Genomic DNA, 17,186 nt, shown 5'->3' on the forward strand with positions numbered 1-17,186 from the left:
GGGTGGGTGGGGGAGTCCTGCAGTTTCCTGGAGGAAGTGACCAGAGGCACTGAGGAGGGCCAGGTTGACCAGTGACAAAGAGGCAAGAAGACAAGATGGTCTGGAGTTCACTCTGAGCAGAAAGTGGGGCGTGGGGCCGACGGCCCTGCAGGGTTGCTGGGACCTGAGCTCGCTCTCCTTGCTCCCACAGGAGTTGGACCCTTTGGGGGCCAGCAGCCTGGCGTCCCGCTGGGGTACCCCATCAAGGCACCCAAACTGCCAGGTGAGTCAGAAGGAGAACTCAAGACACACCACTCCCCGGGCCTCACTGCTGAGAAGCCAGCATGTGGGGGATGTTTTTTTAGCCACCGGTGTCTCGGCAGGGTTGGGGGGGTGGTTAGGGCACCTGAGTATGGACGCCCATGTCCGGTCGCCAGCAAGGGAAGCCACTCTGTAGGCACCGGCCTCCCTCACACGCACAGGTACAGAGAGCGGTAGCCCCCATGGGGAACCATAGGTGTTGATGATAAGAAACAGCTTTCAATGGAAAGACCCCTCTGAGGTCAGCTCTCTGCCCCCACCATCAGCTCAGACAATGGATGTTTCTTGTCGGGAGGATGATAAGGAAGAGACTCGGATTCTAGGGCCATGGCAGGTCCTGGATTTGTAGAGGGAGGGGCGTGCCATTAGCCCCTGGAGCAGGGGTGCCCTCTCCCTTCACCACTCAGGGCCTCTGCTCTTCTGAGACCCTCTAGAACAGCTTGGGACCTTTGGTTTGTGTGGGGGCGGGGGGTGTCTCAGGCCTCATTACCTGTGGGGGTAGGGCTGCCTACCCAGGCAGTGGGAGCCCGGCATAGGGTCGCCAAGGAGCAGCTCCTGAGCCCACCCTGCCCTCCCTTCAGGTGGCTACGGACTGCCCTACAGCACTGGGAAACTGCCCTTTGGTGAGTAAGACCGTCCTGAACGGATGGGCTTCTAGCTCTTTCCAGCCGCAGGGACCTAGCAAGGAGAGCACCGACCAGGGATGGGGTAGAGGCTTGGAAAGGGAATCTCCTGAAAAAGGAACATAAAACTTGGGACTTGGACAGCCTGGCTCTCGATCCTGGCCCTCACACTTAGCCCCGGGCCTTGGGCAAACCAGTTTCTTCATCTGTAAAATGGGAATAAGTATCCCACACCCATTGGTATTTCACTCTGGCTGGGAATGAAAGAGTGGAGACTCTGGCCAGCTTGAGCCCTGAAGGGCAGGGCAGGGGGTGCAGCCACAGTGAGATCTGCACAGATGCCCACTGAGCCCCTCTGTTGCACAGGCTATGGGCCCGGAGGAGTGGCTGGTGCCGGAGGCAAGGCTGGGTACCCCACGGGGACAGGTAAGAACCTCACCCAACTGTAAGTCAAAGGGGCACCAATCACCCAGGCTCCAGAGCACTGGGGCTGGTCAGGGTCTCTCCAGGATGCAGGCCAGCCCACCCTGCATCCAGACCCCAGTATGAGCCAGGAGAAGGATCTTGGATGAGGGCGGCTCCCTCAGCTCTGCTTACTATGAAGCCCCTCAACCCGTACCCTTTTGTGAAAGGGTTGGTTCTCGTGGGCCTGGAACAGGTGGGCTCTGGAGATGCAGGAGAACGGTTTTCAGAGTCTCTCTCCTTCCCCTCCCCCAGGAGTTGGCTCCCAGGCTGCAGCAGCAGCAGCGGCGGCTAAAGCAGCAAAGTATGGTGAGTGCACCTGCCAGCCCCAGCCCCCCAGCCTCTCCGTCCCTATTATCACTGACAGCCTGCCTCATAGAGAGCCAACCAAGTCAGCCGGCCCCTCCCCACCCCCATTTATCCAGTGTTTTCAATACCACCCACTTCTTTATCTGTCCATCCACTCATTCTTTCTTCCATCCCTCTCTCTATCCATCCCTATCCATCTTCCCAACCATCCATCCATCCATCCATCCTTCCTTCTATCTCTCCATCTATCCATTCCTCCCTCAAATCCTTCATTCATCCATTCATCTACCCATCCCCCCATCCATCCCCTCTCCATTCCTCCCTCATCCCTTCATCCCTCCCTCTTCCCATCCCTCCGTCCTTCATCTATCCCTCCATCCACCCATCAATCCCTCCCTCTTTCCATCCTTCCATTCCACATCTATCCCTCCCTCCCTCCATCCTCTATCAATCCCTCCTTCCTTCCATCCATCGATTCCTCCATCCATCCATCCATTTCAGAGACCCGGGTCAAATAAGAGCCTGCAGCAAAATGCAGGCACTGTGGTGGGACTCAAGCAGAGGGAGACATTATTTCTATGTGGGGGAAATCAAGAAGTTTTCTCAGAGAAAATGACATTTGATTCTGAAGTTTGTCATGTGGTTAATATAGAAGTGAGAAGCCCAGGCTGAGGGGATGGGTACTATGGTGGTTAGAATAATAATTTTAGGCAGTTACCTACATGAGTATTTAAACAATGTAATTGTTAGTATCAATTTAATGTGTACTGTAACACTTCTCACCGGCTCCTCAAGTTCATGATCCCTTGGCTGGTAGATGGGACATGGCCTTCCCCGCACCTGCGTGGGGGGCAAAGTGAGCATCCATGCCCCCGCCCCAGCTCGTCCCTCAGTTCAGAATTGTATTACTGGGGCTGAGGTACTTGCCTTCATCTCTAGTCCCAGGGGAACCCCTCCTGTACCCTGATGGGATAGAGGACATCTCCCCACTAGCCCAAGGGGGCAAGAGTGGAGGGGGAGCAGCGAGCGGCAGGCCTGCTCCCTGGAGGCCCCGCAGGCCCTCCCTCTAGGCCCCCAAGGCTGGAGGGGATGGCTGGAATGTGGGAGCAGGAGAGTGAGACGACAAGGGGCTGCCAAAGCCGGGCAGCCAGGCGCTTGGATTACAAACTTGGCCGAGTGTTCGGAACACAGGGAGGGGAAGCCTTGAACATTCCTACAGGGGCCCCTCTGGCCCGGGGAGTGGCCACTTGTGGTTTCTCAGTATGTGGCAGTGATTAGAATGGGATTTGTCCGAAAACATACGAGTCCCTTAATGAGCGTGTTGAAATGGACACTCTGGGGGTGAGTCAAGGAACAGTGGGGTGGGGGCCTCCTAGAGCAGGCCCAGCCGGAGATGCCTGGGCCGCATTCCCAGAGGAGATTGTGCTGGTTAAAATTCCAGCATCCAAGCAGCCTTCCTGCACGGCCTCAGGAGGGGCCCTGGGGGCCACATCTTCACTGTCCCCTTCCTGGCAGGTGCAGGAGGAGCCGGGGTTCTCCCTGGTGTCGGAGGTGGCGGCATTCCTGGTGCAATTCCTGGGATTGGAGGCATCGCAGGTAGTGTGTTTCCAGCAGGGGCTGGGGGTGTCCTTGAGATGGCCACTGGGAAATGGACTCACCCTCTGTGGCTGTCTCTCCAGGTGCAGGGGCACCAGCTGCTGCAGCAAAGGCCGCCGCAAAGGCAGCTAAGTACGGTGAGCGCCCCGAGTGGTGGCTGGCCCGGACCCCAGCGCCCTCAGCCCCCCATCCGCATGGGCCTTGGACAGCCCAGTCCTACAAGGCTGAGTGGACTTGGCCTTTATCTGCCTATGGCAGCCTCTATCTGCCCCTTCCCCAAACATGCAATGTTCCTGCCTCCTTGCCTTTGCCCATGCTGGCCACTCCTTCTGGAAGACCACTGTTCTCCACTGATTGGCCCAGCTGGGAGAGGGTGGGGGTGTCCCATGGAGCACCTGGCTTTTCCCATCCTATCCTCAGGGCTGCCCCACTGCTGCTGTACCCACTGCCTGGGGGCCCAGCAGAGAGACCTGACTTTGCTTTAGACCTTAATCGTGGTTTTCCCACCCACAGATCCAAACCCTCAGAGCTCTGGGCAGGTTCCAACAGCCCTCCCCAACTCTCAGATGGGTGGGATCCATGCAGGAGCAATGCCAGCCCACCTGGGATCCTGCCCTCAGGACCTGCCACTCCCACAACTCCCAGAGCTGTGCCCTTGGAGGCCCTCTGAGGTTCCCACAGGGTCCAGGCCAAGAGATCAACCTTTCCTTCCACAGGAGCTGCTGGAGGCTTGGTGCCCGGTGGGCCAGGCTTTGGCCCGGGAGTCATAGGTGTCCCAGGAGTTGGAGTCCCAGGAGTTGGAGTCCCAGGTGTTGGAGTCCCAGGTGTTGGAGTCCCAGGTGTTGGAGTCCCAGGTGTTGGGGTCCCAGGTGTTGGAGTCCCAGGTGTCGGGGTCCCAGGTGTCGGAGTCCCAGGTGTTGGAGTCCCAGGTGTTGGAGTCCCAGGTGTTGGAGTCCCAGGTGAGCTGGGCTGCGTGTGTACATACACATGTAAGAGAGAAATATTGAAACCATTGTTAAGACTTTTGGATTCCCCCTAATACCTCACCTGTCTATCCTCTTCTCTCCATACCCTCGGCCATGCCTCGTCTTCTCTTCCTTGGGCTGTAACAGTCTCCTAATTAGTCACTGCCTGCATCAACTTCTCTAATTCGTCTTCTGGCTGTCAGTGTGTGTTCCCAGCCCTTACCTGAATAGGTGCTCAATAAATGAAGGATGGATGGATGGATGGATGGATGGATGGATGGATGGTGAATGGACAACGGGGTATGTAGGTGAAGGGCCATGTAGATGAGTAGACAAGTTGATGGACCAGGGAATGTGTAGATGAAGGGACAAATAGAAGGATACGGAGAGATGAATGCATAGATGGAAAGACAGATGGAAACGCAGGTAGGGCACTAGACAAGTGGTGAGAATGATGGATGGAGAGATGGATGCCTGCATGGATGGATGGGTGATGGATGGATAAGCACAAGGTTGGACGAGCAAATGACGAGATGGGTGTATAGAAGGCAAATGCAGAATGAACCATTGGATAGTTAGGTGAATGGATAGGTAGGCAGATGAGTGGGTAAGTGGATGGATGGGTGGACGCATGGATGGACAGAGTTACGTTGGTTGAGTGGGAGGATCGAAGTCTAAGGATAGACAAACAAATGGACAGATGTACGGGTAGCTCAATGGGTGGATGAATGTGTCATCATGTAGACAGATGGACAGATGAGTAGATGGGGATATGTGTTGGTGAATAGACAGGTAGGCCTCTGTGTCATTTATGTCCCCCTTGGTCTCTCCAGGAGCTGTGTCACCAGCTGTAGCCGCTAAAGCAGCCGCCAAAGCAGCCAAATATGGTAAGTGTTGTGCTGTTAGCTCTGCCCCATCCTGTTCTGGCCAGAGAAGGGCAGTGATTTGTCCAGGGTCACACAGCAAGTCACTGGCAAGTCATTGGCAGAGCTGGGACTTGGAAGTGTTGGGCCCCAGGACAATGTCTCCTCCACTTGTCTCCTACCATGAGGCCATGGGGCTGAGTGATGGGAGAGTCCCCGTATGGCATTCCCAGTGGAGACAACATCCCTGACCCTCCCTGCCCTAGTGGGGGCCTCTCAGAGGAGCCCAAGCTTGGCTAGGAGTATGGGACCTGCCCACAGTCTCTCCAAGGCCAACAACAGGGCCCTTCCCCAAGTGCTCAGAGAAGAGAGGGTTTGGAGAGTTCTGGGGAGGTGGTGGGGTGGAAGGGGGACAGTCAGTAAAGGCTCCCTGGAGGAGGTTGGCCCGGGGCCCATGCATTCTATGGTTTCCGGTCCTTCATGGACCAGACTTGGGGGAGGCTTGCCTCCTCTTTCCCAGTTGACTGGCATCCCCCCCACCGCCCAAGCCCTCCCCAGCCTCTCTTACTGAGATGCTTTTCTACCTGATTCTCTTCTCTCTGCAGGGGCCAGAGCCGGAGTGGGAGTTGGAGGCATTCCCACTTACGGGGTTGGAGTCGGGGGCTTTCCTGGTTACGGTATCGGAGCTGGACCCGGAGCTGTTCCCGGAGCTGCCCTTTCCCGTGAGCCTGAGATCCATGTGGGAAAAGCAGGAGAAGGCTCTCTTTTGTAGAGCTATGGGGGGGGAGGGGTGCAGGGGAGCGGAGACTGGGCTTCAGAGCGCTCAGGGAGGAGCAGGGGTGGGGGGCGCAGAGAGGGGCTGTAGCACTTTTGCCTAAGAGCGCTGTAGGCATAGCCCCCCCAGAGATTCAGGGGGGTTCTGAGGGGCTCTCTCTCTCCCCACAGCTGCAGCCCAGGCAGCTGCGGCCGCTCAAGCAGCAGCCGCGGCCAAGGCAGCCAAGTTCGGTAAGTGCCCCAGCCCTGCCTGTCCCCACGCCAGGCCAGTGCCCTCCTCTCCTCCCCAGCCCTGCTCTCCCAGGGGGCCCAGGCTCCAAGCTCAGAGCACTCCTGCCCCCTCGCACTCAGACCTCCGCTTCCCTCTCTGTCCAGGTCAAGGGAGGGGGAGGGGGAGGGGGGTCCCTGGCCCCACCTTCCAAAGCCGCTCTGAACCCTTCTGCCCTCTTCAGTTGCCCACCACTCTGATTACTGGGGCCCGGCTTATCACCTCCAGCCCCAACCAGCAAGTCGGAGGTGGCCTTGCAGCCATTCTGTTCCCCACACCACCCCCACCCTTCGCTCTCCCAAGAGGTAGGCAATTCTAGGGCCAGAGCTGACACCCTTCACTCCTCCAGGTGCTGGAGGAGCAGGGGCCTTGGGAGGTCTGGTGCCAGGGGTTGGAGACAGAGTGGCAGGTGTCCCAGGCACAGGAGGGGTGCCAGGTGAGCGGTGCCCCCAACTCAGAAACGAGCTTGGTTTGTCTCACAGAAGGAGTTCTGGCATTGACCAGGTCAAGTGGATCGTTTCATGGACTGGGAAGACTTTACAGAGCCCAGAGATGGGGAGGAGGGCGGGCAAATTCCCCTACTTGGGAGGGGAGACCCGCCGGGGGATCCTAGCTTGCTGGGGAGGCTCGGGAAGTCTGGCATCATCAGCTGGGCCTCGGAGCTCCTTTACTCCAGTGGCCTTTCTGGTTCCTGATCAGGTGGGAGGGCCTGGGCCACCTTTTGTTTTTGTTTTGTTTTGTTTTTAAAGATTTTATTTATTTCACAGAGAGAGGTAGAGAGAGAGGGAACACAAGCAGGAGGAGTGGGAGAGGGAGAAGCACGCTTCCCACTGAGCAGGGAGCCCGATGCGGGGCTCGATCCCAGGACCCTGGGATCATGACCCAAGCAAAGGCAGACGCTTAATGACTGAGCCACCCAGGCGCCCCTGGGCCACCCTTTGGCTCACCCTTTCTCCCCCTCCAGTCAGAGGCCAAAGAGAAGAGATAAAGTTACAAGGAGATTAAGTTATAGCTTTCCTTGGTTGTTTTTCCCCACCCGATTTTTCTTCTGCATGCCTTCTTTCTGGGAGAAAAATTTTCCTTTTGAGTTTCCCCCCAAAACAAGCTGTTTCCTCCAGTTTGGGATACAAGCACTGCTAGGATTTTTTTTTTTTTTAAATTAACATCCTCTTCCCCAGAAAGCTGCACAAGCCTTCTAGAGGCTTAAGAGAGAGTGTGGGCTTCTACCCATCAGCTTGGGGCTCGCCTCTGCCATAACCAGAGCTCCAACGTCACAGTTCCAGAGCTGCTTCTTGGGGAAAGGACGTGCCCAGGTTGGCTAGTGGGCCGTCAGCAGGCCTGGAAGCCAGGGCTGTCTGTACTTCCCTCTCCGTCTGCAGGTGGAAGAGGCAGTAGGGTGGGTCTTCTGGGGGAGGAGACACTTCCCTACAGGTAGTCTTTCCAGAATAGGGGAGGGGGAAGGGGATGTGGAGAGGGGTGTTAGGGACTGCCCCCTGATCCCTACCCTTCACCTCTCCGGGAGCAGGGACCCCAGCCGCTGCAGCCGCCAAAGCCGCTGCCAAAGCCGCCCAGTTTGGTAAGTGTCCCCCCAACCCCCCCATTCTGCTCCCAGCCCCCATGCTGGAGCACTGCTCTCTCTCATGTTCCCTGCTCTGGGGTCTGGCAGCTCAGCTCCCCTCGGGAGGCAAGCCCCCTTGGGCTGTTACATTCTGGGCTTTCTCACCACCTTTGGCCTATCTGACCATCATTAGGGGTGTGCGTGAAGGGCTGAGCAGAAAAGCAAAGTGAGAACAGGCCCTGGCAAGCCCTCTAGGACCCGGCTCCCCAGCCTTCCCAAAGCCCTTGCTGTCTCCTCCAGCTCCAGCCCAGCTCCAGCTGGGGCCTGCCCCACTCTGGACCTCAGGCTGGGCTCACCGAGGGCTCCCACCCTCGTATAGTATTTCTTTTTTTTTTTTTAATTTTTTTTTTAAGATTTTTATTTATTTATTTGACAGAGACAGCCAGCGAGAGAGGGAACACAAACAGGGGGACTGGGAGAGGAAGAAGCAGGCTCATAGTGGAGGAGCCTGATGTGGGGCTTGATCCCACAACGCAGGGATCACGCCCTGAGCTGAAGGCAGACGCTTAACGACTGCGCCACCCAGGGGCCCCTGCTATAGTATTTCTTGCTCCCTGATGAAGCTCTCCGTCTCTTGCTACCTCTGAAGCTCACCCTGGCAGCCCCAGGCACCCACACCTTCCTGAATATGGCCAGCCACAGCAGCCCCATTTTAGATGCCAACTGTAAGCCTGGGCCAGAGGGGTCCCTAAATCTTGGCTTTAGGGACCTGATGATATCAAGATTCCGATCACAAAATTTAGCACTGTCTAGGCCAGAGAACATCTTGACTTCAGGTCTACTGATCCCCAAACTCACGTAGAGCAAACGACCCCCTTTTTGCCAAGCCACTAGGTAGGTAATCCTTACACCAACTCCATGGGGTTGGTGCTACTATTCCCATTTTACAGATGTGGAAACTGAGATTCTAAGAGCTTGCGTCACACGCCCACATTTGCTCAGCGCAATGGCGGCTGAGCTGAGCTTCGAACCCAGGTCTACCCGTCTTGCTGAGTTCCCTTTACTGTGTCACTGACTCTGTCACCCTCAAAAGCCCCAAAAGCGTCCTTTTCCTCCAAAGGTTAAGAGCTACTAATCCTTCACATGCCTCCTTGTAGGGAGGAGGAGGCCGAGGGCCCTTGAGGGGAAGTAACTTGTCCGACGTCACACAGCAAACCTGGGTCCGGGCTGGGACAAGATCCCAAGGCTCTTGACTCCCAGCCCACTGCTCTTTCCATCGGCTTCTGTCCTTAGCCAACACTTGGTTAAGAATGAGCTCTTCTCACTCTCGTAGGGTTAGGGCCCGGTATTGGCGTGGGTCCCGGCGTGGGTCCTGGCATTGGTCCCGGCATTGGCATCGGCCCCGGTGCTGTTACAGGTGAGCTGCCTGAGTAAGTGGGCCGAAGGGGCCTCTGAACCCTCCCTGCGTGCCGTCCCTAAACCCCCTCCCTCTCTCTGCAGGAGTAGGGGCCCCTGATGCAGCCAAAGCCGCTGCTAAAGCAGCCGCCAAGGCCCAGTTCCGTGAGTACCCGACCCTGAGCTGCGCCGCACCCCCCCCCCGCAACGATACGCAGCCTCATTAGGTCCCAGAGAGGCCACCAGAGGGTCGGAAGCACAGATTGGGCATGAGGGAGACCTGGGTTCAAGTCCTGGGTCCCACACTAGCAAAGTGACCTCTGAGTTACCTCCCTGTCCTCATGTGTGCCACATGGGGTGTCCACAGCCACAGTGTAGCCCTGAATGCCAGCCAGGGAGGGGCTGGACTTGGCGGTCAGTGGGCATTTTAGGAAGACCATTCTTGGAGGCAGTATAGAGGGCAGGTTCAGCGACAGGTGGCCCCTGCTTGCATCTGGGTCCCCGCCCTTGGGTCTGACTCAGCTCCCCGGGCAGGACAACCCTGTGGGTGCATGCTCCCTGCCTGCTGCCCCCACCACCACTGCCCATCTCCCCCAGGGGCTGCAGCTGGGCTTCCTGCTGGCGTTCCTGGATTCGGGGTTGGTGCTGGCATTCCTGGATTCGGAGTTGGTGCTGGCGTTCCTGGATTGGGAGTTGGTGCTGGTGTTCCTGGATTTGGGGCAGGTGCAGGTGAGGGGCCTTCTAGGGCCTGGGCAGAAACTGCCCTCTGAGCTCAGAGGAGGGAGACCCCCTCTTCCTTCCAGCACATCCCCAGCAGCCTCACTCAGGGGCTCATAGTGAAACCCCCATTAGGTTCTCTTGAACAGTCAGAGACGACTGGGGTAACAGATGGGTGGCAGGCCAGGCAGAGGGGGCCCCGGGCTGCTAGATTTCAGAGTCTCTGCCTGCTCAGTTAGAGGAGTGACAGGGTTCCAAACTGAAAAGTCACCCACTACCCAGGAAAGGAGGGTGGCGGTCCCTGGGGCCAGCGGGCATGAGTGGGCCAGTGTGGCTCCCCTTGAGCAGCGCACTATGGCAAGGGGGCCACTAGGACCTCCAGTTCTTCACCTCCTGCCTGCTCCGCATCCAGCCTCAGGCAGATCACACTGTGCCTGGAGGAGAAGGAAGGGGCAGATAGGAGGAGGAAGCACAGTTCAGCCTTCAGCCAGCCCCCCGCCAGATTGGCAGTGGCATGGTTAGATACTGGAGCTCTCGACCTGGCAGGCTGATCTCCTGGCTGGGGAGCCACAGTTTCAGAGCTTTGAAAGGAACAATGAAGGCTGAGGAAGTCGGGGAGGGCTCCCTGGAGGAGGCAGAACTCCCAGGCCCAGATCTCAGCTGCTGACCAGCCCCCTTTCCCTTTCTCTCTTTTCCCCAGTACCTGGAACCCTGGCTGCGGCTAAGGCAGCCAAATATGGTGAGTGCACCCCACACATTCCCCCTGTGGTTGGTTTGCTTGCTGCCCCACCAGCCCTGATAACACCTGATCACCCATCTCCCCTCCGCAGGGCCAGGGCCCAGTGCCCAGAGCCTGCAGCACAGCACTGGGAGGGTCAGGGAGGAAAAAGGCAGTTTCTAGGACACACTAGTGATGGGTGAGCAGACCTGGCCCCAGCCCGCTAAATGCCTATCATGCCTTCAGCTCCAGGACAATTCAAAATGCCCCTCACGTTTCCAAAGCCCCTAGTGGCAGTTCCTTCATGAGGACCGTGGCCCCTAAGGCCCTTCTGGCCCTGACAGTTTCATGGGACCCAACGCCAGGGGCCAGGGCCCAGGCCTGCCTTGCCAGCAGAGCCAGGACACCTCGTCTAGGCCCCCGGCCTCCCGCCCGTCTTGCTGTCAGCATGACTGTGCCTGCCACGAGCCTGGAGGACGTGGCAGCCCCGCCTGGACAGACAGACCCACACTGTCTGTGGCCCCCACATTCCTGGCCTCCTAGGAGTCGGACCAGGGCCCCTGCCAGGGAACCGCCAACCAGCCCTGGCTCATCCACTTGGGGCCAGTTTCCACCTCGGAAAATCCCGGCTTCCTCAGCCCCCACCCCCCACGGGCCTGGTGACCCACAGGCCCCTCTTCTGTTCCTGGCCGGCGGCTGGCCTGCCTGAGTCTAACAGACGTTGCCAGGGAAACAAAGCAGTTGAGGGCGCTGGCTCTCAAGCCATGTGTTGCCTGTGGAAACTTGAGGACATTGCTTAACCTCTGCTGTGCCTCAATTTTCTCATCTGCAAAATGGGGTCGATAGTGGTCCCTACCTCCCCTCCCGCAATGAGTATTAAGCAGGCTACTCAGAGAACCGTGAACGTTGCATCAAATGTTAGCCGTGACCACACCCAGCAGCTCCACACTGGGCAGTGGTTCAGAACTCAGAGTACGTGCACGGGGCAGGGCGTCCCTTCGCTCCCCAGACACCTGCAGCGTGAGCGGGGTGAGGGTCATCGGCTCTGGGGCTCAGAGAGGCAACAGCTACCACGAGAGGAGAAAGCGGAATTTGAACACAGGGCTGTCAGAACCCGAGACTAGTCTTCCCCCTCGGCAGCTCATAGCCTCCACTGTGGCCACCAGTGGCTCCCAGCACTAACCAGCTGCGAAGGAGAGGAAATGGGTGGGCCAAGGCTGAAGGCCCCCCCCTTGCCTGATGGGCCAGGACAGAGCCAGGACTCAGACCCAGGTGTCTGTCCAGTGCCCCTTCCACTGGGTCACATGGCTTTGGCCACATGTCTGCTTGCATAGCGTCCCTGAGGCAGGGAGCCCCCGTCCTGAAGAAATTGTGGTACTGACTTTCCATCTTCTCTCCACAGGAGTGGGAGGGGTCGGGGCTCTAGGCGGAGTAGGCGTCCCAGGCGGTGTGGCAGGTGAGTCGAAAGCCCAGGACAGGCTGGGAAGGGAGGAAGACTGGCCAGTGGAGAGTCCCCCCCACCCTGAGCTCCTTCTGTGTCCCCAGGAGTAGTGCCTGACGCCTCAGCCGCTGCCGCCAAAGCTGCTGCCAAAGCCGCCCAGTTTGGTGAGCCCTGGTTGGGGGAGTGTGGCTGCCTGGCCCCTGGGGCTTGGGCAGGGATGGGGGCTCTGACCATGCATGGGGCCCTCAGGGGCATTGTCTCCTCAGAGCCCGGCCCACACCCTGGCCCCACTATGCCCTGCAAGGCCCCGGGAGCTCAGGCTCCCCCTGCGTCCTGAGATGAGAACCCACCGTCCGCAGATGGACTCACCAATCCCGCCAGCAATGTAACACACAGTTCTCTCCACAGGCCTCGGGGGAGCCGGAGCCCTGGGAGCCGGGGGGCTCGGAGTTGGGGGGCTCGGAGTCGCAGGGGCCATCCCAGGGGTTGGAGGCTTTGGAGGTGAGGGATTGCTCCAGAATTGTGCGGCAGGCGTGTGTATGAGAGAGAGACAGAGAGAGACAGCTTCCTTCCCACCTGCCACACCGGCCCCAGGCCGGCCGGCATCTGGGGGACCTTCAGCAAGCGCACGCTGGGGTCACCCTGTGCAGCTGGGCGCCCCCTCCTCTCCTGTTCCTGTGTCAGCCTACCCAGCCACTTTTAAGTGGGAGTTCATCAGGAGGGTGACGGTTGTGCCCATTTTCCAGAGAAGAAAAGCAAAGTTGGGAGGGAACTTTTTTCCCCATAGTCTCTGCCACCGTGGGGGAGGGGATGACTCTTTCCTCTGTCATCATTGTGTCCCCCTACCCAAACCAACCTGAATCTCGTCCTGTGTGGTCCACATTGGACACAGAGGACGAGCTCGCTGAAGACTTTGGGGAAGAGGGGTGGCAGGTGGGGACATGACTCTGGGAGGGCCATGCTATTCCTGAGCCCTCTGGCCCCGTGTCTCCCCAGGTGTCTCCCCAGCCGCAGCTGCTAAAGCAGCGAAATATGGTGAGTTGCTCCCTCTGCCCAGGCGTCAGGCTGCTTCTGCCCCCACCCCCGCGCCCCGTCCTTGCCCCAGCTCCTGCCTCAGTCCTGCTCACCCTACACTGAAGGCCTGCCCAGGGTATCCCTGACCCCAGAACCCAGAAAGGGTGCCTCATCCGAACCCCCGTCCACCCTCTTCTCAGATGTCGCTGGCCTTGGAGGCATCCTGGGAGCCACCAGGCCATTCCAAGTTGGAGGTAGGGGCCATCTCTCTGTGAGATCCTCTGCTCCACTTGAATCTAGAGGCCTGTCTGGATAGCAAGGGGGACTTCCAGAGCTGCATCTAGCACAAGGACACCAGAGAGTGGGTGGAGGGGACAGTCCAGGAAACGGAACATCCTGGGCAAAAGGGCAGGCCTCAGGGCCAGGGGATACACCATGGGCGACAGACACCAGGCTGATGAGCTGAGGGTATGGGGCCGCCTGCCAGGATGCCAGGCGGAGACAAGGCTTATAAGGAAAGCTGCTCTGCCAACGAGGGGCGCGTGGCAGGGAGGAGGTGGTCCTGGGCGGAGAGGCTGGAGGTGACAGGGTTGGAGCAGGGCCTGCCCCACGCCAACCCCGAACCCCTCCCACAGGAGTTGCAGCAAGACCTGGCTTCGGACTGTCTCCTATTTTCCCAGGTACACCCAGGCCCCCTGGCCCCCGGCCCCATCCTGCCCACTCCCCAGCTCCATCTTCTCGGAAGGGCGGAGCCAGGACCCAGGGGTAGACCCATGGCCTCCCTTACACGAAGCCAGGCCTCCCCTCATTCTCCTCTCCCTCCCCTGCAAGGCCAGGGAGTATCAGCCTTTCCAAAGCACCACGTTCCAGATGAGGCAGACTGAGTTTCCGACAGTGCCAGGGACTTGCCCAAGGTCACACGATGAGTGAGGCAGAGCCCAGGACTCCTGACACCCAGGCCCAGAACTCGGCTGCCCGGGGTGGGGGGAGGCTGGGCAGGCTCCCCAGAAGCAGACTGACTCACAGCCCCTCTCCTTGTCCTGCAGGTGCCGGAGCTGGGGGCCTGGGCATTGGCGGTGAGTCGGGGTGCTGAGCTACTTTCGTGGAGTGGGGGTGGGTGCTACCGTGGCAGCAGTGACTGTGGCCACGGCCCTGGGCTGGCCCTCTGATGCCAAGGAAATTCAGCAGTGGGATGTAGGGACGGGGCAAGGATCCCATTCCCAGGGCTCCTGGCCTGGCATTTAATGGGAGAGCAAGAGACAGAGACCTGGGCCAACCCCAGCCTCTGGTGTAACTGGACAGCCTGATGAGACGCCACAAAAGGAAAGGAAGAGTATAAGGGGAGAACAAGGTCCGCTCAAGCAGGTGGTCAGGGAGGCTGAAGTCTAGGGCACATTAGGTGGGACTGTCTGCATGCCTGGGATCTGGCTGGTGGGCGGGGGCACCCTCCTAGCTGCTCAGACCTCCACAGGCAGGATATAGTCCATAAGGAGCAGAGCGAGGGTCAGGCTGGGAGAGACCGAAGGCCAGGCTGGAGGCAGGAAGGTCTTCAGAACCTTCTGTGACAGGCTGGAGGCCTGGTACATGGTGGGTATTCTGCGAGACGTGGCGAAGCCTGGCCCTCTCCCCAACCCCCACCCTTCCCTCCACAGGCAAACCTCCCAAGCCCTTCGGAGGGGCCCTGGGAGCCCTGGGATTCCAAGGTGAGTAGAGACTCAGAGAGGGCAGGGTGGGGAGGGGCAGCCAGAGGCCGAAGGCTGGGGTCCACCAGCCCGGGAGAGGGGCAGCACGTTTGGACTAGGCCTAGCGGGCAGGGAGAGGGGAAGTTGGGGGCAGCTGGACACCTCACCCCCATCCCTCTGCCTACCTCCGTCACAGACACCCAGAGTTAAGGGTGGGCCTGGGACCCTCCAGGGGGTCCCACGCCAGGCCTGGCAGCTTCTCTCTCCCTGCTGCCCACCCCACCCCCACTGGGAGGAGCCAAGGGAAAGAGAAGGGAGGAGGGCAAGGGAGGAACAGAGAAGACAAAGAGTAAATGGGACAATGGACCCTAGAGTCAGGGAATTTGAGGGTTGGATGGGAGGCCTAAGGTGCCCCTAGCCAGGCAGGGAGGGCAGAGGCCACCACCTGGCCGACACCCTCGCTCAAAGATGCAGACAAGCCTCTGGGAGTGTGGGGGGCAGGTAATGGTCACCACCCCCCAAGGCACCTCCCAACAGTGCCCAAAGGAGATCCAAAAAGGCTCAGCTCCTCTCCTGTGTCTGCTTAGGCTGTGGATGCCCCTTCCATCCCTACCCACTTCCCACTACACAGATGGGGCAGCTGGGGCCAGGGCAGAGGGAGGCAGAGGCAATACCAGCCTGACCCTCTCCAGGGTACCAAGCTCTCTGTCAGGCACCACCTGATGCCCGTGGCCTGATCACACTGCTTTCCAAACACCCTGGATGAGCTTCACAGGGTGCCCTGCCCCCCTTGGCTGCTCACTGCCACCAGGTGGCGGTAAGGAGCCACGTCGAGCTCCAGCAGGGGTAGAAACTACTCCAGGCCCTGTTACCAGACAGCGGTGCCTTGATGGCTTAAAACACGGCTTGCCAAATCAGTGTGCTCACAGCTGCTGGCTGAAGGCTTCCCAAACGCAGTGGACTCAGAATAAAGAGACCTTGTCCAGGCCAGGCCCCTTCCCCTCCCTGAGCCTTGACCACGCCACCATCCCGTGGGCCCTGCTCCCACCCTCCTGCCTGGTAGGACTTAAGGGCAGTGCAACGGCTCAGAGTTTGGAGGGAGGTTGTGGCCAGGCTTCTTATGGCTTCAGAGCTTCTGTTCCCCACTGTGTTGATGTGGGCGTGAGAAAAGCATGCAGCTGGTCCCAGTGGGCAGGGGCTTGAGCAGGACCCGGGAGGGGTCAGACTGTCATGGGTGCCTCCTCCCGCCCAGGTGGGGCCTGCCTGGGGAAATCCTGTGGCCGGAAGAGAAAGTGAGCTTCCCAGGACCCCTGACTCGCGACCTCATCAACGTTGGTGCTACTGCTTGGTGGAGAATGTAAACCCCTTGTGACCCCTCCCTCCATCCCCCCTCCCCAGTCCCCACCCCGGGAGGGGACAGGCCAGGCTGGGTGGCCTTGGAAATCCACAAAGCAAGGAAACAAGAGTGGTGGCCAAGTGGGCCCCAGGAGGCCCCCTACTTCAGAGGCCAGGGGTGGGTGGGCTTAGCCCCCTGCCCCCACCCCCTTCCCACCCAGGAGCTCCCCCTCCACACACTCTCCATCTCCAGGGGAACTTGGTGCTATGTGCTGGTGCTCTCATCTTCCTGGGGGGAGGGAGGAGGGAAGGGCAGCCCCTTGGGAACCCCCTCCCTGGGGCTCCTCTGAAGATGGTGCGGACACTCCCTGGGCAGTCTCACCTCCCCCTGCCCACCAGAACCGCCCCCCCAACCCCGGCTGCGGTCCAGTTGGTACCCAAGCACCTAAAGGCTCAAGCTGGATTCGGTCATAACCATCTCTCAGCCCCCTTGCCCCCCACCTATTCCCCATGTCTGGGACACCTGCAGATGGAAAGACCCCCATGGGGAATAGCCCTCTTGCTCTTGTGGAATTCAGCCAGGCATCTGTCCAGCCAGCCATCCATCCCCGTCCCCAGCTGACCGCCCAGCACCACTAGCTGGCTGGGTGCCCCCACCATCAAGCTGGCTAACCTGTGTTGGTGGCCTGTGCCCTGCCTCCACCCCGCCACACACACCCCTACGATGGGGCCTGAGCACCCAGGGTGTGAGGAGCTATGCCAGCTGGGGTGGCAGGAATCTCCTCCCCGACCTGGGTCCCCCCCATGCAGTACTGTATCCCCGTCCCTCCCTCGGAGCCACCCTCGGAGCCACCTACATCAGAGCATTTCCCACCCCTGCCCCGTCTCTTTGTGTCTCGCTGTGATAGATCAATAAATATTTTATTTTTTGTCCTGGATATTTGGGGATGATTTTTGATTGTTGATGTTCTCCTGGTTTTATTTTCGTGGTTAACTGAAAAAAAATTTTTTTTTTCTTCTGATCTGGGGAGCTATATTCCCCAGTAGAAGATTCATCTTAATCACTTTGGTATAACTCTGGATGAAACACGTACTTTTTTTTTCTTTTAAATAAGAAAAGAGAATTAACTGCTTGAGAAAAGACTAATAAATGAACACCTTTTGAA

The 17,186-nt window shown here is 58.9% G+C and overlaps 1 protein-coding gene across 6 annotated transcripts in view; it reads left to right on the forward strand.

The window, feature by feature from the left end:
* The window catches only part of ELN (elastin), a 31,429-nt gene extending 14,471 nt beyond the window's left edge, over positions 1-16,958 (forward strand). The window contains exons 12-35 of one of the 6 annotated variants that reach the window (XM_019800550.2): positions 191-262; positions 882-923; positions 1,290-1,349; positions 1,641-1,694; positions 3,210-3,290; positions 3,374-3,427; positions 4,007-4,114; positions 5,089-5,142; positions 5,724-5,840; positions 6,064-6,123; positions 6,510-6,596; positions 7,686-7,736; positions 9,052-9,135; positions 9,219-9,278; positions 9,711-9,842; positions 10,531-10,569; positions 11,951-12,004; positions 12,094-12,153; positions 12,398-12,490; positions 12,986-13,024; positions 13,639-13,683; positions 14,050-14,079; positions 14,656-14,706; positions 15,938-16,958. In XM_019800550.2, the coding sequence (XP_019656109.1) occupies positions 191-262; positions 882-923; positions 1,290-1,349; positions 1,641-1,694; positions 3,210-3,290; positions 3,374-3,427; positions 4,007-4,114; positions 5,089-5,142; positions 5,724-5,840; positions 6,064-6,123; positions 6,510-6,596; positions 7,686-7,736; positions 9,052-9,135; positions 9,219-9,278; positions 9,711-9,842; positions 10,531-10,569; positions 11,951-12,004; positions 12,094-12,153; positions 12,398-12,490; positions 12,986-13,024; positions 13,639-13,683; positions 14,050-14,079; positions 14,656-14,706; positions 15,938-15,981 (1,571 nt within the window). In that variant the 3' untranslated portion in view covers positions 15,982-16,958. Of the gene's footprint in view, positions 1-190; positions 263-881; positions 924-1,289; positions 1,350-1,640; positions 1,695-3,209; positions 3,291-3,373; positions 3,428-4,006; positions 4,250-5,088; positions 5,143-5,723; positions 5,841-6,063; positions 6,124-6,509; positions 6,597-7,685; positions 7,737-9,051; positions 9,136-9,218; positions 9,279-9,710; positions 9,843-10,530; positions 10,570-11,950; positions 12,005-12,093; positions 12,154-12,397; positions 12,491-12,985; positions 13,025-13,638; positions 13,684-14,049; positions 14,080-14,655; positions 14,707-15,937 lie in introns of all 6 variants that reach the window. The other 5 variants (XM_034669998.1, XM_034669995.1, XM_034669994.1 and 2 more) reach the window with 5 other exon arrangements.
* The last annotated feature ends 228 nt before the right edge of the window (positions 16,959-17,186 follow it).

This window comes from Ailuropoda melanoleuca, chromosome 10, assembly GCF_002007445.2.
Source record: "Ailuropoda melanoleuca isolate Jingjing chromosome 10, ASM200744v2, whole genome shotgun sequence".
NCBI classification, from domain to species: Eukaryota; Metazoa; Chordata; class Mammalia; order Carnivora; family Ursidae; genus Ailuropoda; species Ailuropoda melanoleuca.